This window comes from Pteronotus mesoamericanus, unplaced genomic scaffold, assembly GCF_021234165.1.
Source record: "Pteronotus mesoamericanus isolate MK-2021 breed Mesoamerican mustached bat unplaced genomic scaffold, CSHL_Meso_final contig_2, whole genome shotgun sequence".
Taxonomy (NCBI): Eukaryota; Metazoa; Chordata; class Mammalia; order Chiroptera; family Mormoopidae; genus Pteronotus; species Pteronotus mesoamericanus.
This window is the reverse complement of record NW_026555084.1, coordinates 12,136,624-12,159,020: the sequence shown is the minus strand read 5'-3', so window position 1 is coordinate 12,159,020 and position 22,397 is coordinate 12,136,624. Positions and strand designations below refer to the sequence as shown.

General features: G+C 47.9%; 1 protein-coding gene across 5 annotated transcripts in view; it reads left to right on the top strand.

Annotated features, from left to right (window-relative positions):
* Window positions 1-21,779, top strand: part of LARP1 (La ribonucleoprotein 1, translational regulator) — a 95,454-nt gene extending 73,675 nt beyond the window's left edge. For 4 of the 5 annotated variants that reach the window (XM_054568132.1, XM_054568133.1, XM_054568130.1 and 1 more), the window contains exons 2-19: window positions 614-675; window positions 943-1,008; window positions 1,951-2,125; window positions 3,250-3,378; window positions 3,453-3,659; window positions 3,759-3,921; window positions 4,769-4,913; window positions 7,672-7,846; window positions 7,946-8,115; window positions 9,562-9,954; window positions 10,577-10,700; window positions 10,824-11,029; window positions 11,450-11,556; window positions 12,365-12,516; window positions 15,310-15,454; window positions 17,126-17,235; window positions 17,400-17,527; window positions 19,089-21,779. In XM_054568132.1, the coding sequence (XP_054424107.1) occupies window positions 2,002-2,125; window positions 3,250-3,378; window positions 3,453-3,659; window positions 3,759-3,921; window positions 4,769-4,913; window positions 7,672-7,846; window positions 7,946-8,115; window positions 9,562-9,954; window positions 10,577-10,700; window positions 10,824-11,029; window positions 11,450-11,556; window positions 12,365-12,516; window positions 15,310-15,454; window positions 17,126-17,235; window positions 17,400-17,527; window positions 19,089-19,298 (2,688 nt within the window). In that variant the 5' untranslated portion in view covers window positions 614-675; window positions 943-1,008; window positions 1,951-2,001 and the 3' untranslated portion in view covers window positions 19,299-21,779. The remainder of the gene's footprint in view (window positions 1-613; window positions 676-942; window positions 1,009-1,950; window positions 2,126-3,249; window positions 3,379-3,452; window positions 3,660-3,758; window positions 3,922-4,768; window positions 4,914-7,671; window positions 7,847-7,945; window positions 8,116-9,561; window positions 9,955-10,576; window positions 10,701-10,823; window positions 11,030-11,449; window positions 11,557-12,364; window positions 12,517-15,309; window positions 15,455-17,125; window positions 17,236-17,399; window positions 17,528-19,088) is intronic. The other variant, XM_054568131.1, reaches the window with a different exon arrangement.
* The last annotated feature ends 618 nt before the right edge of the window (window positions 21,780-22,397 follow it).

Sequence of the window (22,397 nt, the reverse complement as noted above, 5' to 3'; positions counted from 1 at the left end):
GATCTCACTTTCTCTTTGGAAACTTGCAAGACAGACAGATTTTTGTCCTGAGTGGCAAACTCCGCTGTTGACCACAGGTCATTGAGGACCAAGCCGGCCCTCTGTGTGTGAGGGTTTAGGGGAGGTTCCTGGACTTCTTGATTGCCCAGTTAGGGTTTTTATCTTGCCTTCCCTCTGACCACTAACCCAGGTCTGCTCACTCATACACAGACTTCTAGAATGTTAGAACCGTAGCAGGTCTTCTGGGTCCCTCCTTTATGGAATCTGAGAGCCAGCTCTGGCATGGACCCAGTCTGCTGCAGACTTACCCTCTGCAGGCCTCAGTCCTTTTCACAAGAGAGAATAAAGCTGTGGGAGCCCTCTAGCCTCAGAACCAGGTACCTGGGGTTTGGGTTGCCGATTATTTCCATGAGCTCACTGTCATGATTTCTTCAGAAAGGCTGGTAAAATTGTTACTGGCGCTTGAGCACATGTTCTTTAACTCTCTGCCACGTCTGCCTCCTTTGGAAACCCACAGGTTGCCTGGTGGAGGGGAGTGGTGATGAGTGAGGAGCTGGTGGTGGCCCTCTCCCACAGGGTCTGAATAACCGTCTCTCCCTTCTTGTTCCCACAGAACCTTCTGCTCCAGCCAGGGTGGTGAGGGCAGCAGTTCCTAAACAGCGCAAAGGCAGCAAGGTAAGGAATGGGAGTGGGCAGCCCAAGGGGAGGACTTCCTGGAGGTGGCAAACTCTTTCCTGTTCTAGTTGAGTGCTTCTGAGCTGTCAGGTAGTTCTGGATTCTCTCTAAGTAGCAGGGGAGCTGCTTCTGGGCCCACCCGTGTTGATGGTCCCTGTAGGCAGACTGATTTTGGCCTCTGATCTCTTGATGGAGCTGTGTTTTGGGTGAGGGGATGAATGGCAGAGGCAGGGTCACCCCAGAGCCCTCACAGAATGTGCCTTGCAGGTTGGTGACTTTGGAGATGCAATCAACTGGCCCACACCTGGAGAGATAGCCCATAAGAGTGTGCAGGTGAGTCTGAGGGGCGGGATGGGGAGGATGGAATTCTGTCTACATGTACACATTTTTGGCTTCTCAAGCTTTCAAAGCGTCAGATCTTACCTTAAGAGGAATAGATGGTACAATTTGGGCAGCACTGAAATAGCTAAAAGTCGTCATTTGAGCCCTGGCTGTGTGCCAGGGGGTGCCAGGTCCTGTCTGTTCATCATTCCATCTGGCCCTCCCAGTGACTCCAGGGTAGGCCCTTTAATAATTCCCCTTTTACAGGACAAGGCCACTAAGGCTGGCAGAGGTTAATTACTAGCCCTTGAGGGCCAACTGGGGATTGGAAGTCAGGTGTGTTGCATTATTCCAGAACCTGTGTTCTCCCCATCACTATACCTGGATTGCCAGTGAGTGAAAAGCGGGAGAGTGGTCATTGGCCAGGTACCCCTGGACCTCATGTCTTGAGGAAGCTTTATAGCTGCCCCTAGTCCCGGCAGAGGAGGAGCTCCTGGTCAGGCCCGTCCTTCCCTGTGCTTTTGTTGTAGGTTGACGGTCTAGTTCTCTTCCTGGTTGTGGCCACTGGCCTTCAATTTGCAGATAGGGTGGGTGTGGACGGGCCGAGGACCAGCATCTCCTCCACCCCCCACAGACCACCTGGATGTGGTCCTGTTGCAGGGAGTAAACGTTTGCCTTTTGCAAGCCCTAGTCCCTCTATCCTGGAGGTTGTCTCTTTCACTTAGACTTGAAGAAGCCAGAGAGACAGATTGTCTCCCACCTCCTGCCTGTTTAACCACACTTCCCAATGAAGACACCTCAGGCGTGAAAACAGGACCTTTAGAATACAGTCAGCCCAACCTGCTATCACATGCGCCAGCTACTTCTGCCTTGTCTTTCTAGTGACAGGCTCCCTTCCGTCCCATCCCAAGAGACTCAGACTCACCACACCTGTTACTTTACTTCCTGCTGCAGCCACAGTCCCACAAGTCTCAGCCTGCCCGCAAGCTGCCACCCAAAAAGGACATGAAGGAGCAGGAGAAAGGAGAGGGGAGCGATAGTAAGGAGAGCCCGAAAACCAAATCGGATGAATCAGGGGAGGAGAAGAATGGGGATGAGGACTGCCAGCGAGGGGGTCAGAAGAAGAAAGGTGAGTGACTTGGAGCAGGGCTTGGGAGAAGGCAGCAGGGCAGCACTGTGAAACGGCAGAGCGTGGGGGCTGCAGAGGAATTTTGGGGGGTCCCTGAGAAGTCCTTCGGAGGCTGGCCGGTGCAGGCCCCTGGGCCAGCAGGCTCCGCCTCAGCCATCCGTCTGTCACATTCTTCTCTTACTGAACAAGCATTTGGTAAACCATGTTCTGAGCAGCGGGGCCCTAGCAGTGCGCAGGACAGGTTAGGTCCCCGCCTCAGAGTGTTGTTTGTGTTTCTTGATGTATTGCTGTCCTGTGAAAGATTTCATTGAGAGAAAAGAATTCTCATGGCTCTGGCTGGAACTAAGATTAGGGCACAAGTTCGGCCGCTCTAATAGGGATGCAGAGTAACAATGTTTTAAACAAGACGAAGTTTATTTCTCTACCTGACAACTCAGTGTAAGTAGACCAGGCCCAGGATGGCCACTCTTTGATGCCTTTTGTCCTGCTTTGGTGTGTTGGTGCGTCTCACGTAAGACAGCCTGCTCTTACCTTCTCACCCCAGCTGGCAGGAAGGGAAATGGGGAGGATGGCTCCCTTTGAGGGACTCCCCCTGGAACTGCCTGCCTTCATCGGCTCTCATAGCCTGAGCTGTGGCAGGAGTCTGAAGGGAGCCTGGAGAGTGCGGTCCTGATTCTGGGCGGCCATGTTTCTAGCTCCAGAAGGGGCTTCTCTGACCAGAAGGGACAGATCGATGTTGAGAGTCACCCAGTAGTGTCTGTCACCCTGAGGTCAATGACCTCCTTGTTTATTTTACTTACTTATTTATCGCCACCTGAGGACATGCTTCGATCAGTTGCCTCTTGCACATGCCCCAACCAGGCACGTAACTAGACTGGGAATCGAATCCACAACCTTTCAGTTTATGGGACGATGCTCCAACCAACTGAGCCACATCACCTGGGGCTATGACTTCCTTATTTTAGAGATGAAAATGGTGTCCAGCATGGGAAAGGAATTTGCCCCAGGTCACCAGACTGTGATTCAGGCCTGAAGCTCCAAACTGGGGAAGAAGGTGTTGCGGGAAGAGATGGCTGGGAAGGACCTCCTTCAAGCCCTTCTCGTGTGCCCCTGCTGTCCTCCAGGGAACAAACACAAGTGGGTCCCATTGCAAATAGACATGAAGCCTGAGGTGTCCAGAGAGAAACTGGTCTCACGCCCTGCTCGCCCACCAGAGCCACGACACACGCCTGCCAACCGCGGGGAGATCAAAGGTACGCGCCACCTACTAGGGAGGGCCTGGGCATGGGGTCCCTCAGGCCTGACCCAGTGCCCTCTCTGCCTACAGGGCCTGAACCTGCCCCCTACGCGCCTGTGCCTGTGGCCCCCCCTACCCCAGCCTGGCAACCAGAAACCAAACCGGAGCCTGCCTGGCCTGACCAGGATGAGACATCGAGTGTGAAGAGTGATGGGGCTGGTGGGGCACGGGCTTCCTTCCGCGGCCGTGGACGGGGGCGTGGTCGTGGCCGGGGACGCGGCCGGGGTGGCACTCGAAGTACGTGAGGCCCCTTTGGGCTCCGGGATGTCACAGGGAGTGCGGCGGGGCGGTGGGCAGGGAATTGCCTCTCCCTCATGGCACTCATTTTCCCTGTAGCCCATTTTGACTACCAGTTCGGCTACCGAAAATTTGATGGTGCAGAGGGGCCTCGAACCCCCAAGTATATGAACAATATCACCTACTACTTTGACAATGTCAGCAGCACTGAGCTTTACGGCGTGGACCAGGAGCTGCTCAAAGACTACATCAAGCGCCAGATGTGAGTGGGAAGGAACCTTCTGGAGAGATGGGTAGGGGTTTGGCAGCTGCCTGAGTTTGGCGGCTGGGCAGAGTAGGGCTGTAGAGACCCTTCTGTTGCTGCCCTGGCTGGAGCTAAGAAAGATAATTTTTATCTTTTAAACTAATTTTTCACAAAATTATTGTTTATTGCATTAATAATACCATATTTACCTTAAGAAATTATGAGTTGCCATTAACAAAATGGAAAGCAAATGTCTAGACTTTGCCCTCTTCTGTGCTTATGTTAGTAATGGCTGCATTGCCAGGATGCTAGCAAACCTTTAATGAGTTCTTACTATTGGTGAGTCTTAAGTGCTTGGCAGGCATTCTCCAGTTTATTCAGTCCTGCAGTTATCAACTTAATTCCTCTGAGCTGGGTCTTAACCCCATTTTATAAATGAGCAAATAGGCCCAGTTCCTTGCCCATTGTCTCAGCTAGTAGGTGACAAAGCACATAGTTGACTCCATTTCTGTGTGATTGCAAAACCTTAGCTCCTAACTACTCCAATATATTATCTCTCAGTCCAGTGAGGGAGCCATACAAGGACATAAATCATGGCATGTAGAATGTGATAGTGTTATAGAAGCAGACGAAAAAGGGAGTTTGCCAGGCCTACAAAGGGTCTGAGGGGCACAGGGAGTGGTTTCACCCAAGGTTAGAGAGCCACAAGTGGATAACATTTTTTAAGTCCTTAAAACCAGTGTATGTGCACTAGGGACACGGGTTCATTCAGAGAGGCTCCTGAGGTCGCTGGGGCATGCAGGAGAACAGAGAAGGCATATTTGTAAATGATGCAGCAGTTACACCTGTTCTCCCCCCCACCTAGTGAATACTACTTCAGCGTGGACAATTTAGAGCGAGACTTCTTCCTGCGACGGAAGATGGATGCTGACGGTTTCCTTCCCATCACTCTTATTGCTTCCTTCCACCGAGTGCAGGCCCTTACCACTGACATTTCACTCATCTTTGCGGTATGTCTCCCTCCCTGGGTTCAGGGGAAAGAATGGTCCTGACTTAGGAAGCTGAAGTTTGGGCAGAGGCTTAGCCAGTCTCTGTCTCTGTCTGTCTCTCTGTCTCTCTGTCTCTCTCCCCCCCTTTTATTACGGAAATTTTACGATATTTACAAAAGCAGGCAATGGTGTAGTGAACTCATCATGCAGTCTCAGCAGCTACAACTCGTGGCCAGTCTTAATTCCATCTTACCCTAATCTGTTTCCTCTCCCAGATCACATTGAAGAAAGTATCGGGTAACCAGTACCTATCTCTACTTGTTTAAAAAAATAACTACAATGTTATTATCCAATGTAAAAGTATTAATAATTCCTTAAGATCATCTAATATTTGGTCAGTTGCAAATTCACTCCACTTGTCAAAAAAAATTTCTTTTAGGCCCTGGCCAGTGTGACTCACTTGGTTGGAGCATTGTCCCATAAAAAAAGGGTCGCATGTTCAATTTTTGATCATGGCACATACCTGGGTTGTGGGATCAATCCCTGGTCCAGGTATATATGGGAAGCAGCCAATCATGCTTCTCTCTTGCATTGATGTTGCTCTCTGTCCCTTCTTGTCTCTCTTCTCCTCTCTCTAAAAGTAGTGAAAAAATGTCCTCAGGTGAAGATTTTAAAAAATGCTTTTTTCTTTTAGTAATGAGACCCATGTGTTGTCTTAGGTCTCCCCACTCCCCCCGCCTTTTTCTTGTAATTCATTATTTGAATAAACTGGGTTGTCTGTCTTGTAGGACACAGTGGTGTCATTTAACATGTTCTGTATTCCAGATTTTTTTGTAAATTAGTGATCTAAAGGCCTGGTCAGATTGAGGTCTGGGTTTTTATCCCCCCTCCTTGTCAAGAGTACTTGATAGATCATTTGATTCTTCCCCTTGTGATAAAGCTTCTGTTGATGACCATTGCCTGTTGTTTCATTGGGGATTGCAAAATAGTTATACTCTTAATTCTGTCAATCCATGTTCATTTGTTAGTTGAAATCCCTCGTTAAGGACGATCTTTGCTTCATCAACTATAAACTATAGTTTGTACAGGAAGGATCGATAAATGCTTGATCTTTACCTTTATTAACCAGTTTTCAGAATTAGGAGTTGATCCCTAATAACTTTCAAAGGTAGCCAGTGAGGTTTGGGCTTGTTTTTTTAGTTTTGGTTTTTTGGTTTTTTTTTAATTTTTATCATTATCAACTTACAAATTCAAACATTTTGTTTATTTCAGTCCATTACAGTCAATAAGCTCAATCAGATTGTCCCATATATATCTTGTACATTTCCTGCTCGAGATCTAGAATTGGCCATTTTGGGGGGGGCACTCTAATTGTTCTATTTTGGGGAAATGGTATATTATAGCTAGTTAACACATATTTGAGTAAAAGGGTTGTTCCTTGATTGGTAATTATTTCTGGAAGTTTTTTGTAGTTTTGTTTCTTGTTTTGTTTTGTTTTTAGTATATCATGAGGTTATACTGTTATTTTCCTATTACTATTCAGGACTACAGAGTCATAACTGTGCCTTAATAGTTCTACAACTACTAAAACTTTTTTTTCCTTCTACTTGTAGAGTCAAACTGTATTTTCAACTTAAAATAATTTTTGGATGGTTAAATCTTTAACTTGATATGTTAGTTTCATTTTGCTCTCAAGTTATTTTACATTTATATAAAACATTTACATGATTCCAAGTCAGCAAAGTATATTCATAGAAGTCTGACTTAAAATTCTCGCATTTCTACCTTTTCTCCCCCTTGTCTCTATGTTTCTATACGTATTTGTCTCTTTCCCCTTTCTTAGATAAATGGTAACATATAGCACATGTATTTCTCCACCTGTTTTATGTTTTCATTTAATATATCTGGGAGTGTAGTAGTATGTAATAGGAAGATACCTCTCTATCCTTTTTACAGTTAAGTTTATGTTTTTTCATAATTCACACTGGTTTTGCCAGTGTGTCTTTGGTGTAAATTTCCAGATGAAGAGTGGCTGAACTAAAGGACAAATGCGTGTGTAATTTTGCTAGCTATCGCCATATTCTCTTTCCAGGGTTTGGACCTTGTGCATTCTTACCAGCAGTGTATGAGAGTGCCTCTCCCCAGCCTCACCAACAGAGAATGTAGCGACACGTTGAAATGTTTTCCTTGTCTATTTAAAAGATTTTATTTAAAAGAAAACTTTCTTCCCCTTGCTACTCTTCACCTTTTTCCTAGAGACAAACACTTGTTATAATTTACCTGTGGTTCCTAGAAAAATGTGTATTTGTATGTTTTTACTTAAACACCAATGAGATTTTATACTCACCTAGACTTGTGTTTTGTGGCCCTTTTCACCTCAGCTCATGTGAAGCTATTTTTTAATGTCCAAATGATGTTCTACTGAGTGGATGTGCTGTAATTTATTTAAATTGCTTATGTGGTGGCAAGTAAGGAAGTTTTCACATTTTTTCCTATTACAGACAATATGGCTGTGAATGGCCTTTTATGTGTATCCTATACATACTGTTGCCTGTTCATGCAAGTGTTCTCTGGTCAGATTACTGGATGTAGAATGGCAGGGTCAGAGGGCAAATCTGGTTTTCAAGTGCGTGCCTCCTACAAGTTTGCATGTCTCCCTTGACTACAAGTTGTGGAAGTGGTTCTGATACTCGGTAGGGGCCCAGTCGTCTACCACCTTCTAAATCTTAGGGTTTTTTTAGTCTCCCCTCTACCTCCTCTCCCTCCTTCTCCCCTGCAGGCCCTAAAAGACAGCAAGGTGGTGGAGATTGTTGATGAGAAAGTTCGCAGGCGGGAGGAGCCGGAGAAGTGGCCTCTTCCCGGTCCCCCAATAGTGGATTATTCCCAGACTGATTTCTCCCAGCTTCTCAACTGCCCTGAGTTTGTACCCCGCCAGCACTACCAGAAGGAGACAGGTAGGTGCCCTGCGGGCATACGGGTGCCTCCCCTTGCCTTTGTCCTCCAGCCAGGAGGAGGAACGGGAGGGATACGGACCTCGCCTTTCCACCCTTCAGAGTCGGCGCCTGGCTCTCCTCGTGCAGTCACCCCAGTGCCAACCAAAACAGAGGAGGTCAGCAACCTAAAGACACTGCCCAAGGGCCTGTCTGCCAGCCTGCCTGACCTGGATTCGGAGAACTGGATCGAGGTGAAGAAGAGGCCTCGGCCCTCCCCAGCACGACTCAAGGTGGGTGAAGCCTGTCCTTTGCCCTAGGTTGTAGGGGCCCCGGGCTGGAGTGCTGGCGGGGGGTATCCCTGAGCCCTGGGCTCTACAGGACTGTTGGGCAAGCTGGTGGCTCAGTGTGGTCATGTGAGCAGAGGTCACCGGTGACTGCAGGAGGTTGATATGGCCTGTTTCCATTGTCAGTGGTGATTTTCGCAGGAGATCGTGCAGCTTCTGGCATCAGTGTTCCGAGTTGCTTGATGCTTGACTGTTCTTTTTGCCTCATCTAAATCCCTGGGACTTCATTTTAAGTGCGTTTTCCCTGCATTTGTTTTCATTGCACCCCTCAGGCCCTCAAAAGAGGGGAGCAGAGGAAGCAGATTCACAACCTGGATGTACATTTGGAGCCTGTAGACTAGAACACAGGTCTCCAGTCTTTGGTGGCCAGTTACTTTGGGATGCTTGTTTACTATCTCAAGGCCTCAGTTTCTCTGTCTTCAAGATGAAGGAGGGGTTGGACTGCTGTAGAAATAGCAAATCAGTGTATGAAGAGGACAGATTTAGTTCACTGTCGGAGAAGTGTTTCACGTGCAAGCTGAAGTCGCTGCCCCCTGTGCAGGAGCAGACCTGCTCCATCCAACTTCCCACTCTCCATACCCTCTTGGGTCTGGGGCTTGTGAGAAGGCCTCAGAGAAGACCTTGGGCTTCGGGTATTTTGGATTCTGTACTCCACTTTTCCACTGTACTGCTGTAGTCACTTCTTCTAGGCAGTCTTCCCTGACTGTCCTCATTGCCACCCATGTTGGTTACGTGCCCCCCTCCTTCTGTACTTGTACAAACCCTGTTTACGATCTTTACAGTACCACCTTGCACTTGGCTGGTTGGTGGTTGACTTCTCCCACTAAACTGTGAGCTCCTTAAGTTCAAAGGCTTTGTCCTGTTTATTATTCTGCTTTTAGGGTTCTTCATACAGGGCCTGGTACCAGTGGATACTTGCTCATTCATTAGATAGTTGAACAATCTGCTGTCACTGGGTCCCAGTGTAGGGACTAGGAATATGAATAAAAGCAAGGTAGATGCGGTCCTTGCCTCATGAAGTTTTATAGGGAGATGCTGGGTAGATGATAAATGGATGATTCAACCTGTCTGCTACATGTCCTCTCCCAGGCTAGGTGCTGTGTAGGATATAAGGGGAAATGAGAACACAGTTTCTACCTGTAGGGAGCTTGTCATCTCATTGTTTGTGAGTGACTCTGATGTGAGCTGTATATAGAGAAACCTGGAATCCTGTGGGACAGTTTTTCCCCCATGGAGTTGCCTCCAGGGCACATGTGACTTACTGGCATTATCAGGACACAGTTGTGACAGTCTGGTGTTGAGGGGCTGGGACCTCTGTCATAGGACCGCTACAGAACCTGGTCTGAGGACACTCTGGTGATTCTCTTTCCCCATGGTTTGTCCCCGTGTTAGAAGTCGGAGGAGCCCCGGTTCCTCCACCAGACCTCCCTGCCTCAGCAGCTGCCCTCTCAGCAGCTGACGTCCAAGGATCAGGATGAGCAAGAGGAACTGGATTTCCTGTTTGACGAGGAGATGGAGCAGATGGATGGACGGAAGAACACCTTCACCGCCTGGTCTGACGAAGACTCTGACTATGAGATTGACGACCGGGATGTCAACAAGATCCTCATTGTCACTCAGACTCCACCGTACATGCGCCGGCACCCGGGGGGGGACCGCACAGGCAACCACACCTCCCGTGCCAAGATGAGCGCTGAGCTGGCCAAGGTCATTAACGATGGACTCTTCTACTATGAGCAGGACCTGTGGACTGCAAAGTTTGAACCTGAGTATTCCCAGATCAAGGTAAGGTTCGGACACAGCCGTGAGGGTAAGGCCTGGGGTGCCTGTACAAATGGGGAAGAAGGCTAATTAGCTGCATGACCTTGGGCACCGAAAGGATCAGGTTGTCTTTTCTGTTCTTAGGTATTTAGACATATATAAAAGTTCAAAAGCCTTTTCAGGAACTTGCTTTCTGTTTGGAAAGTGGAGAAAAGATAGGTCTTTTAACTATCATTGCTGTTTGGAAACAGTCAAAACCTCTGTTGTAGGTTTTTATGGAGTGGTGGTGGGTAGGCCTTTGGTGAGCCTGTGTAGTAAGCAGCAGTGTGTTAGGTGGAGGTGAAGAGAGAGTAGCAGGAAGAGATTTGAGAGGAGTCTGCACAGAGTTCCTGGGAAGCTGGAGTCCTGATCTGTCTTGTTGCGGAGAGGGCTGGGCTAGTACTAACCCTTCCAGGTTAGCACACTTGTGCCCAGGTAACTGGGGTTGAGGAATGACGAGGGGGTGGCTCAGAGCCTGGGGACCAGAATTCCACGCATGTGGACGTGGGAGCTGCCCTCTCCAGCTTCCTGCAGGTCTTGATTCCTAAACAGGCTAGGGCAGTCCTCTTGCTGACATCTTTCCTCACCCATCTCGTATCCTCTGTAGCAAGAAGTCGAGAACTTCAAGAAAGTCAACATGATCAGCCGGGAGCAGTTTGACACACTAACCCCTGAGCCCCCTGTGGACCCCAACCAGGAGGTCCCTCCAGGGCCACCCCGATTCCAGCAAGGTGAAGGGTGGCACCAGGGACCCCGGCCTGGGATGGAGGGTCTGGGGCCCTCTGGTGGGGGGCCTTCCAAGGATAGACCAGTCACAGCCTCCCCTGCGTGCTGACCCCGCTCTGCCTCTGCAGTTCCCACCGATGCCCTGGCCAACAAGCTGTTTGGTGCTCCTGAGCCCTCCACCATCGCCCGCTCTCTACCAACCACTGTCCCTGAGTCGCCAAACTACCGCAACGCCAGGACCCCCCGCACTCCCCGGACACCGCAGCTCAAAGACTCCAGCCAGACGTCACGGTTTTACCCAGTGGTGAAGGAAGGGCGGACACTAGATGCCAAGGTGAGGCACTCCTGCGGGGCTGCTAGGAGCCTGGGCCCGCTTCACTGCATCTCTGTGCTTTGCTTCCCTCTTGCCTTGTCTAAACCAAGAGACTGCCGGGTCTCCCACCTGCTCTGTATTCTTCGTCTGGTGAGCCCACCTGGGCGTGGGAGTGGTAATTCCACGGAGCCATGAGGAGACCTAAGGAGGACTGGCCAGGTTTAGGTGCTTGGGCAAATCACTTTGCTCCTAAGCCTCGACTTCTTTGTGGAGTAGGCATATCAGCTCCTTAGATGTGGACATTGTGAGAGAATAGATATAAAAATGATTTGTAGCTTGTGAGATGACATGTATGAGGGGATCTTACTCCTACAAAATGCTCGATGCTCCTCGCAGTTATATGAGTGTAATAAATTATGAGTCCTGGACTGACCTTTGCAGATGCCTCGGAAAAGGAAGACAAGACACAGTTCCAACCCACCCTTGGAGAGTCATGTGGGCTGGGTGATGGACTCCCGAGAGCACAGGCCCCGGACTGCTTCCATCAGGTGCGGGGCTGTGGGCGGGGAGACCAGGCTGACTGTGGGGTGGGTAGGACAGGCGTGAGGTCGATGCGACCTTCGTGTAAATCCAGAAAAGCCAGGGCTAGGCTAGAGAGCTTCGTCCGAGGCCTGGAGGGAGGGAGCCTCTTTCCACAGCAGTGGGGTCGCAGCCCCATGGGACCAGATTCTCAGAGGGTATTCGTGAGTTGATTTCAAATGAGGGTATGTGCTGCCTGCTTCAGGATAGCCAGGAAGTTGAATAAAAACAGATTCCTGGGCCCTCCTGGGGGTAGGACCCAGATTCCTTTTTATTTATTTTTAGTAAGATAGCCCCAGTATTCCCTGCTCCAAAGCAAGGTGTGGGAATTCCTGACCTGTGTACTCTTTATTTCCTGTCAAGTTGGTACGTACTGAAAATAGGCATGGTTTTAAGGAAAATAAAGATGGATTAACCCATATTAGCTCATTCAGGAAAGGTAAATGTTAACTCAGGATAAATCGGTAGTTAAGGGCTCAGATTTGGGCATTGTACAGGTGGTGTCCTTTAAATAGCTCCATGACCTGGGTGGGATGTCTTCCAATCTCTATCAACGTTAGTGACCTTTGCATAAAACTCTCTGAAGGTTGATGCAAAGAGCAAGTCAGACCCATGGATATAAGTCAAAGGCCCGGCATGGTACCTGGGCCTCCTTGTTTGTCGCCCTGTAAGAGGCTGGATCTTGGCTGATGGAAGAGACTAGAGGGGCCCCTGCTGACTTCATGGTCAGTTGCTCCAGGGAACCTGGTGACACTATCTCTTTTGTGGCCTCTGTAGCTCCAGCCCCTCAGAAGGGACGCCTACGGTTGGCAGCTATGGCTGTACCCCTCAGTCGCTGCCCAAGTTCCAGCATCCTTCCCATGAGCTGCTCAAGGAAAATGGCTTCACACAACACGTCTACCACAAGTACCGTAGGCGCTGCCTTAATGGTAAGAAGCACAGGGGGAAGGGGCTGAGCCTCTGGGGCCACTGCGTAGGTCTAGAGTGTAATTGCTGGTGGAGTAGGCAACTGTTTTCTCTGACCTCAGAAGAGCTGGTGTGACCTTGTAGCAAATAAAAATGAAGGTAGACTCAGGCCAGGTAGTTTTGGGATACAGGAGGCTAACAGGCTCTGGTACTCAGAACATTCCTGTTCTTTGATCTTCCTCTATTGATATTTAAAGAAAATACCAAGCCCTGTCAGTCTGGCTCAGTTGGTAGGGCATCATCTTGCAAACTGAAAAGTCACCGGTTTGATTCCCAATTGTAGCACATGCCTGGGTTGCAGGTTTGGTCCTGGCCAGGGTGTGCATGGGAGGCAACTGATCGATGTTTCTCTCTCACATCGATGTTTGTCTTCCTCTTTCTCCCTCCCTTCCCCTCTCTCTGAAATTAAAAATAAAATTTAAAAATGGGTCTCAAGAGTTGGCCCTGGTTGGTGTGCCTCAGTTGCTTGGAGCATTGTCTCGTAACCGAGAAATGGTGACGTCGATTACTGGTATAAGCACATGTGATCCCCAGTATGGGCACATACAGGAGGTGGCCAATCGATGCTTCTCTCTCGCCCCTCCTCTCTCTAAAAGTAGTGAAAAAATGTCTTTGAGTGAGGATATTTTAAAAATCAAGAGTTCCTATTTCTGGCCAGACTACCAACTCAGCCATTGTCCTTTGCTGTCCACTGTCCATCACAAAATGTATGCATGAGACAGCCTGTGTTCTCTACAACAGGTTAACTATAGTGTGGGCCAATCCAGCCAGCAGCCTGTTTGTCTATAGACCTTGAGCTAAGAACAGTCTTTACATTTCTAAGGGGTTGTGGAGGGAACCCATACGTGGTTTGCATTGCCTAAAATATTTACTCTTTGGCCCTTCACAGGAGAAAGTTTGCTGGCCCGTGCTCTAGACGGTAGTCTAAGGAAGAACCTCTCTAGGTGCTCTCACGTGTTCCCTTTTATCACAAAGTGAAATGCCTTTTAACTGTAGGTTTCTGTCAGGTTGGCTGTAAGGTGCTCAAAACTGATCTTATACTCACTTCCAGTCACTACCTCGCCCGACCCCCTTTCATCCAGCAAAGCATGGCTGCTAGTGCTTGGTTCTTCATCTTACTTCCTCTTCCTCTGCATGGAGGAGTGTGTGCAATAACAGCTTTACTGAGATATAATTTCCATACCGTACAAAACAGTTTGCCCATTTAAACTGTGCGATGCAGTCACCAGAAACAATTTAGGACATTTTCATTGCCACAGAAAGAAACCCAGTGCCCCCTATCCGTCACTCCTTAGCACTCTCCCTGGCCCCCAACTCCCAGGCTTGTACAAACACCAGTCTCAGTCTGTCTCTGTCTCTGTCTCTGTCTCTCTCTCTCGATTTGCCTTTTCTGGACTTTTCAAATTAATGGAATCATACGTGGTTCTTTGTGACTTGGCTTTTCTCCAGTAGCACATTTCAAGGTTCATATCTATGGTGTAGCATGTATCAGTACTTCATTACCTTTCATTGCCAAATAACATTCCATTTTATGGATATACTACATTTTGTTTATCCATAATTGATGGGCATTTGAGTTTCCACTTTTTGTCTTATCATGAATAATGTTGCTGTGAACATTCCTATGCAAGTTTTTGAGTGGACATAGGTTTTCATTTATCTTTGATGGAAGAATGGAGTTGTTGGGTTGTATGGTCACTCTATGTTAACCTTTTGGGGAATGGCGAGGTTGTTTTCAAAAGCAGCAGCACCAGTCCTGGCTGAGTAGCTCAGCTGGTTAGAGCATGGACCTGATGCACCAAGGTTGCAGGTTCAATCCCTGGTCAGGGCACATGCAAGAATCAACCAATTAATATGTAAATAAGTAGAACAGCAAATCTATGTTTCTTTTCTCTCCCTCTCTCTAAAAAATCAATATATAAAACATTTTTTTAAAGTGGCAGCAATTTCTCCACATCCTCCCAAAACTTGTTATTGTCTCTCTGTATTGTAGCCATCCTAGTAGGTATGAAGTGATAGATTATTGCTTTGATTTGTATTTCCCTGATAGCTAATAATGTTGAACGTTTTCCCATGTTGGCTATATGTGTATATTCTTTGGAAAAACATGTATTAAAATCTTTTGCTTATTTTTTAACTGGATTATCTGTCTTTATTTTTAACTTATAAGAGTTTTTTATGTAGTCTTGACACAAACTTCTTACCATATGCATGATTCGCAAATATTTTTTCTCATACTGTATGTAGGTTGTCTTTTCTTTGTTGGTAGTCTCCTTTGAAGCACAGATTTTAAATTTTTTATCAAATTTATCAATTTTTTTTACTTTCTTGTGCTTTGATGCTTATACTGTTTTTTAATGTTTCCTCTTTGTACTTGTTAATACTGACTCCTAAAATAATTATTAGTAATGAATAATGAAGAATATAATTTGTTGGCATGTACAGACTTTCCTTTGTCCTAACTACACTTGAGCACAGCACTGTGTGAGGTGAAGAGCTAGGCTAGGGTGACCTGGTTCAGAAGCCCATGCCACCTGCTTCTGTTGAGGCATAGGCCCAGAGCTCAGCAGCAGGGCCTGACGCAGAGTAGCTTGTGCTCAGTGAATCTTCTGGAAGACTGAAGGGACAGGTGATGAATAAGGGCATCGGAAAGTGCTGGGGAAAGGACCAAGGTCCTTGAGCTCTAGGATCTGTTGATCCTGTGAAGCTCCGACAACTGGATCCTGACATGTCTTTCCTTCTTTCTTCCCCTTCAGAGCGGAAACGCTTGGGCATTGGCCAGTCTCAGGAGATGAATACTCTCTTTCGATTTTGGTCCTTCTTCCTCCGAGATCACTTCAACAAAAAGATGTATGAGGAGTTCAAGCAGCTGGCTCTGGAGGATGCCAAAGAAGGCTACAGGTGAGTGGGATTAGGGTGGGGGGCTCCAGCTGGCGCTTGGCAGGTGATTAGGGTCTGCTCCCAGAACTGGAACTGGAAATCGCTTGTGTATGTACTTTATTTAAAATTTATTGTTTTTGAATGAGTAATATAATCACATGGTTCAAGATTCAAAGAGTTTGAAGATCATATAGTGAAATGTCTCCTTATCCCTGTCTCCCGCCATCTATTTCATTTCCCCAGATTCTAACCAGTATTGTTGGAATCTTGTGGGTCCTTTTCTGAAAATATTTTGCCCATGTAAGCAAGGACATACACCTGTGTGGTCTCCCTACCCCTTTTATTTACACAAAAGATAACCTCTATCATACGTTCTTTTGCTTCTTGATTTTTTTACTTAACTGCTGTATTTTAAAGATCTTGCTCGCCCTGACCGGGGGCCTCAGTTGGTTGGAACATTGTCCCTTGCACCCAGAAGTTTGCAGGTTCCGTCCCTGGTCAGGGCGCATGTGGGAGGCAACCGATTGATGTTTCTAAGTTGTTATCAATATTTTACTAATTAAAAAACCTTTTAAATGTTCTTCTCTTTTTTGCCAGAATAAAATGTGTTCTCTAAGCAATTTGAAAAGTGCAGAAACTTAAGCATTCAGTCCAAAGACAACCCGTATTAAAGCTCTGTGATATTTCATGGGTTTTTTTTTTTTTTACCTCATCCTATGAATGCCTTTTGTGTCTTATTTATCATTTAAAAGCATGATAATGATGCATTTCTCCATGATGTTAAAATAATTGAGTTTTTTGCCTTTTTTACAGAAGTTAGGTGTTTTTGGCTGAAAATTTAGAAAATGTAGATAAGATCACTTGAAAAGTTCCAACTCCCAAAGATAGCCAGTGTTAATATTTGAATATATGTCTTTCTAGACTGTGTGTAAACGTAGATGTAAAATTTATACATGTTTACAAAAATGGGCTAATACTACATATGACACTGATACATGCCTTTTCCACTTGATAATATTTCAAAGCATTTGTCAGTATCATCAGTGAATATTTACATTGTAATTTTTAATAGCTTATATTATTCCCTTAAACAGACTTACCATGTTTTTCTTCACCACTTATCTATTCTCAAATATTTAGGTTTTGTTTAATAATTTTGCTGTGAACAGTTTTAGTACATGTGTAAAATCTAAATCTGCATTTTTAGCTATTGCCCTAATGTGTTCCTCAAAGTGAAATTTCTGAGTCCTATAAATGAACAGACCTACTAATTGGCATGGTCAAATGACTTTGCAGAGAGCTCATCCCAGAGATTGGCAAGCTTCTTCTGTAAAGGGACAGACAATAAATATTTTATGCTTTGTGAGTTCAGCTGCAACTACTCAGTTCTGCTCTTGTAGCAGAAAGCAGCCAATGACCTTTCACAGATGCGCTGGAATAAGCAAATGGCGTGGTCAGGGGCTGCTCCTTCATTTGGCCAGTGTTTGCTGACCCCTGGCAGACGATACACATCTAATGTTGGAGCAGCTTACACTAGCATTAACTGTTACGTTAGCCTTCTTGAAGAATTTGTCATATCCTTGATAATCCATTGTGGTTAGGCTCTTTTGCAGTTCATCTAATATGTGGGTTCGTTTCCCCATTTTAAGATGGAGAAACTGAGTCCTGGTTTCCCTGACTTGTGTTCCGCAGATACGGTTTGGAGTGCCTTTTTAGATACTACAGTTATGGCCTGGAAAAGAAGTTCCGGCTGGACATATTCAAGGATTTTCAGGAGGAAACAGTGAAGGACTATGAAGCAGGTGAGAGCTCCAGTTGGCACCCTGTGAGCCCTGGTCATCTGGGTCTCCCCCTCGCCCCACACCTTGCTGGGTCACGTCGCACCTTACTCCTCTGAGCTACTGTAGTCTCAGCTGCTCCTCACCAGTCCAGCTTCTCCCTACCTCTCTCTCCTCTTTCCCTACAGGGCAACTCTATGGGCTAGAGAAATTCTGGGCCTTCTTGAAATATTCCAAAGCCAAAAATTTGGACATTGACCCCAAACTTCAAGAATACCTCGGCAAATTCCGACGTCTTGAAGACTTCCGAGTGGATGTGAGTAAAAGTCTCTCTTTCTCACCCTGGCTGTCCTGGAAAGAAAGCTGGACCAGGGATCAAGAAACCTGGGTTCTGGACCCTGCTGCACCACTAGCCTGGGAACACTGCCCGCCCCAATTTGGGCCAGGTTTTTTCCTTTGTAAAATACAGAGTGAGACGTGGACAGTGAAAGTTAATCGTAAGGGTTAAGTGGTTGCTTCTCCCTCCCTGCGCCTAGTGGAAATGGCTAAGCTGTCACAGTGCTCTTTCCCTTTTTTATCTCACAGCCCTCCTTGCTATGTGCCCTAGTGGCAAGGAGGGATACCCAAGGCGAAATGTTTTTGGTCTTACTGGAAGAGGCCAGTTCTAACCCCAGAAACTTTTAAGTTACGTTCAATTTTTTTCTCCACCCCCGCCCCTGCTCTACTCTTTGGAGTAGAAACTCAACAGTGACATCCAGCGGTGGATCAGGGTTATTGCTACTGGGTTTTTCAAGGAAGAGGGTAGTTGGAGTTAATTGGAATGTCTGGGAGATGCTTCAGGTACTCCAGTGATGAGTGAAAGATTCTTTTTCCTTCAAAGAGTTTATGGTGTAGTAGGGATGTACTACTATTCCCTCGAAACCTTTTAGAAAAAAGGCAACTATAAGTAAATAACAATAGTAGTTTACATTTTATTTCAAAAATTGCCATTGACTGCATGTTCACTACATACTGGACACTTTACATTGTCCTCACTCAATCTTTATAAAGCGGTGAAGTAGGCAAGGTTTGCTGTTATCCTGCCTGGACCGACAGGCAAACCGAAGCCCATGGCCGCACTGCCTACGTCTCCCAATATAAAGATGAGCAGGTTTTTTTCCTTCCTTAAGCACTCTGTCCTTTGGGCGCTGGAGAGGGGACCTGTGCAGAGAACTTTGTAATAGGAAAGCCAGTTAGAGTGGGAGAAGATGGGCTCAGCTTTGGCTCCTAGAAAGGCAGGGAAATCTCCTTAAGGTCTCAAGACCTTTGGTAGTGGTGCAGCCTATTGGATCAACCGTGGTCTGACTTTTAGATCAGTGTCCTTTTTAGGGCCTTGAGGGGATGAGGCAGGCCCCAGGAGCCTTTGGGCCTTGTAAGCTGAGATGTCTCAACCTGTTGTATGCCACATTCAACGTGTTACCTCCTGAGCAGTGATCTCTTCCCATAACGGGAACAGAAACTCCTGTGGATAAAAGCCTGGGCTCCAGCAATACATGGGCCCAGTCCTTATTGTGTCTTCACCAATTCCCAGCTGTGGGACCCTGGGCAAATTACTTTTCTGTGCTTCAGTGTCCTCATCTGCAATATCGATGATATGTCTGCAACCAAGGATGTTGTAGACCCCATGAGTAAGTGCATAAAATAGCGAAGTGCTTGGTCCTCACATGAGGACATGCTTAGTAAAACTAGTAACTTGTTTTTAGGGTTAAGCCTGTTCTTTATCTGCATAACATTTTGAGGCAGGAAATAAGAGTTTCCCTAGACAGCCCTGGCAAAGAGTGGGGGGGGGCAGGTGTGGGTAGTACCCCCTAATCACCTGACTTCCTCCTCTGTTACAGCCCCCCATGGGTGAAGAGGGCAATCACAAGCGACACCCAGTGGCAGCAGGAGGTGGCAGCGGTGAGGGCAGGAAGCGGTGCCCCTCCCAGTCTTCCAGCAGGCCCGCCACCGTGATCAGCCAACCCCCGACACCACCCGCCGGCCAGCCCCTCCGGGAAGATGCCAAATGGACAAGCCAGCACTCAGACACACAGACTTTGGGAAAGTGAAAAAAACCTTTAGCCGTGGGGGTTTTTTTGTGGGGGGGGGGTGGGGGTGGGCAAGTGTCCATGGGGGTTCCCAGTCCCAGGAGAGGGACAGAGAAGGAGCAGGCCTAGATTCATTAGGATGGGCCTTCGTGCTGAGTAGCGATGTGTACACCATTTGGGCTATCAGAGGTACCCCTGGGCAGGAGCCTCCGCATATCCCCTTCCCCCTCCTCTCTTTATGCCTCTTCTTCACATCCTAGCTTCTTCTAAGGGGGGAGGGAAAGGGGGGAGATTTTATATATATATATATACATATATATATACATATATATATCAAGTTTTAAATTATTGATAGTTCATTTGGATTACCAAAATCACTCTAGCCCTGCCCACGGCTGATAGGCCGCAACCCTGGTCCCCACCCCACAGCCTCCTGCTCCCTCTCAAGCCAACTATGCAGCCCAGCAGAAGGCGCTGTGGGCGCCGTTGCCCGGCACTGTCCCATGGAAGGCTCTGGCAGCGCCTCGGGCCCCGCGAGCACTGGCCCCTTTATCATCTGGGGCTTCGCATCACCGTGTCCTCTCCCTGCTGTCCCCACTGTGCCCTTCTGCCGTCTCCGGGAGAAGGAAACCAAAGGATCTGAAACTGGAGGGCGGGGAGGGCCTCGGCCTCTCCCCCTCCGCTCTCCCCGTGCCCTTGTTCCCCAGCCCGGAGCGACGCTGCTCATACCAGAAAAGACTATTGAAAGAGGATTTATTTTATTTTGCTCTGACCTTTCCATCCTTGGGGAAGAAGGAAAAACAAACAAAAAAAGGACAAAACTAATCATAAAAGACCAAAAAAAAAAAAAAAATTTTTTTTTCAGAAAACCCCCACCTAATCCACAGAAAGTGATGTTTTTCTCCTACCCTTGGAATTCTTTTTGTTTTGTTTTGTTCTTGGAAATAATTTTTTTTTTTAAAAGTTGCCTTATTGTGGAGCGGGAATCTGAAATACCCAAATGCCTGTTTTCCTCAGTGGAGTCAACACAAGCTCCCACCTTCTCTGGATGTGCCTGGGCTGGATTGGCTAGGATCTTTCTCTGGACTGATTTGCATGTACAGTGCCTCGCGCCTTGGAGGCAAGAGAGTTGGGGGTGGCTCGGGTGAGAGCCGTGCCCCAAGTATCCCTGCTGTTGCATCGTTTGAAGCTGACGTCCTGTGTCTACACTGCTGCCACTGTCGTGTCCTCACTCTGCTTGCTGTTGCTTCACGCCAGGCCCTGTCCTGCTGTGACACTCTTCATCCTACCCTTGGAAGCCCACGGCCAAGTTTGCTTCAGACTGTTGGAGAAGAGCATTGGCCTGGATCGGGGGGACACTTGTCCTCAACTTGACCGTCTTCCCCCATCTCAAGGGGGGAAGAGATGAACATGTGGTAGGCTGAGGCTTGGAAGTGTTTTTGTGTTGCCCTGAAAGATCTTTGAGACCTCACGGAGGCTCTGTCTCATGCAAGGTGGAGAAAAATGCTATTCTCCTGTGGGTCTGGTGTGGTCTCCCCATCTTGTACCCCCTTCTGCAAGCCATCTCTGCCCGCCCTCCGATTGACCCTGCCTGGCGATGAGGAACTGAGGAGGAGCTGGGGGCTGGGGAGAACCCTGCCAGCTGGAGAAGCCCCGTGGCAGGAAGGTATATGTGGACATAGAGTATACCTGACTTCTCCGGCCACTGCCTGGACTGGGCTGTGAATGACCGTGGGATGGTTGGAGCCGGCCAGCATTTGAAGCTGGGGAGAGTGGTGGAGGACTGACCCGCACAGACTGGGCCGTGGGTTAGGTGCGTGCAGGGCCACACGTTCACCCCCAGTGGGGACCAGGCCGTGCTGAGAAGCCCCTGGCAGTGTTGCTCAGTTGCCTGCTCCCCCTGGCCCTTTTCATTTGCTCCCTCTGCTGGGCCCAGAGGGTGGGAGTGGGAGACAGTATCCCAGACTGGCAAGGGCTTTCCTTGTCTTGGGCACCTCATTGCTTTTGGCCTGCCCCCTTCCCACCTCTGCCCTCCAAGTGGTTAGTATGTGGGAAGCCCATCTCAGTTCTTGAGACCCCGTTGTCTCAAAAGCCAAGGATGAGTGTCTGATCTCCGTTCTGACAGTGGGATCTGAGGCCTTCCCCTGCCTGGTCTGGTGCCTGCCCCACATTGTACCAGACACTGGACTCCTGTACCCCCGCCTCCTCCTGCTTTATTCCCCCTTTCCTTCAGGTCGCTCAGCCCTGTACTGTATCCGGCACCACAGAAACCTCAGTGTTTGTCCTCTGCTGGGCTTGGGGGCACAAGTAAGCCTTGGGAGTATGGGAAGAAGTGGTTCCGATCTAGAGTTTATTCCCAGGCCAGGGCGCTGCCATCTCCTCCCTGACCTTCCCTACAGACATCCCAGAAAGAGGAAGCCCCTTCGAGGTGAGGAGGTGAGGACTTCATCTCAACATAGGCTGAGGATGGGGAGAAAGGAGACTTTTTTTTTTTTTTTTTTTTTTTTTTTAACATGTTAGGAATTGATGTTGCAAAGAGTAGTTTACATCTTCACTTTCTGAAGACACTTGAATTTAGGACCGATGTATCTGTGACAAGCATGCCAGAAGTGGCAGGGGCCGTTGGGGCTTGCCACTTCATACCCACCATCCTCTCTTTGGGTTCCAAGATCTGAGACACAAAGCAACAGCTTGCCCAAATCCTCTTCATCCTGCTGCCTGCCGGGGTTGGGCCATGCCAACACAGCCTTTGGGCGTCCAGCACCAGAAGGCCTGTGTGCGTCAGCCCTGCAAAGGGGCAGGTCTCTCGCCCTCTCCTGCACCAGGGAGCGGCTGCACTACCGGTAGAGAGGCGCTGCCAGGTCTGCCCCAGCCTGGACCCCTGGGGCTCAGATCAAGGTGCTGAGCCCCCATGTCAAAGTTGTTAATGTTTTGTTTTGTTGACTGATTGTAGCTCTTTTCCCCCTACCTTTTCCTGGTCATTGATTTTAGAAAAAGGAAGCTGCTTAGAAGGCCCTCGAAGTGGGGAGGAGGGGCAAGAAAGAAGACTAGCTGAGTAGGGTTGGGGTGGGATTTTTTGCCAAAAGCCTGAGTAGAGTGGTCTGGACCATCTGGTGCCCT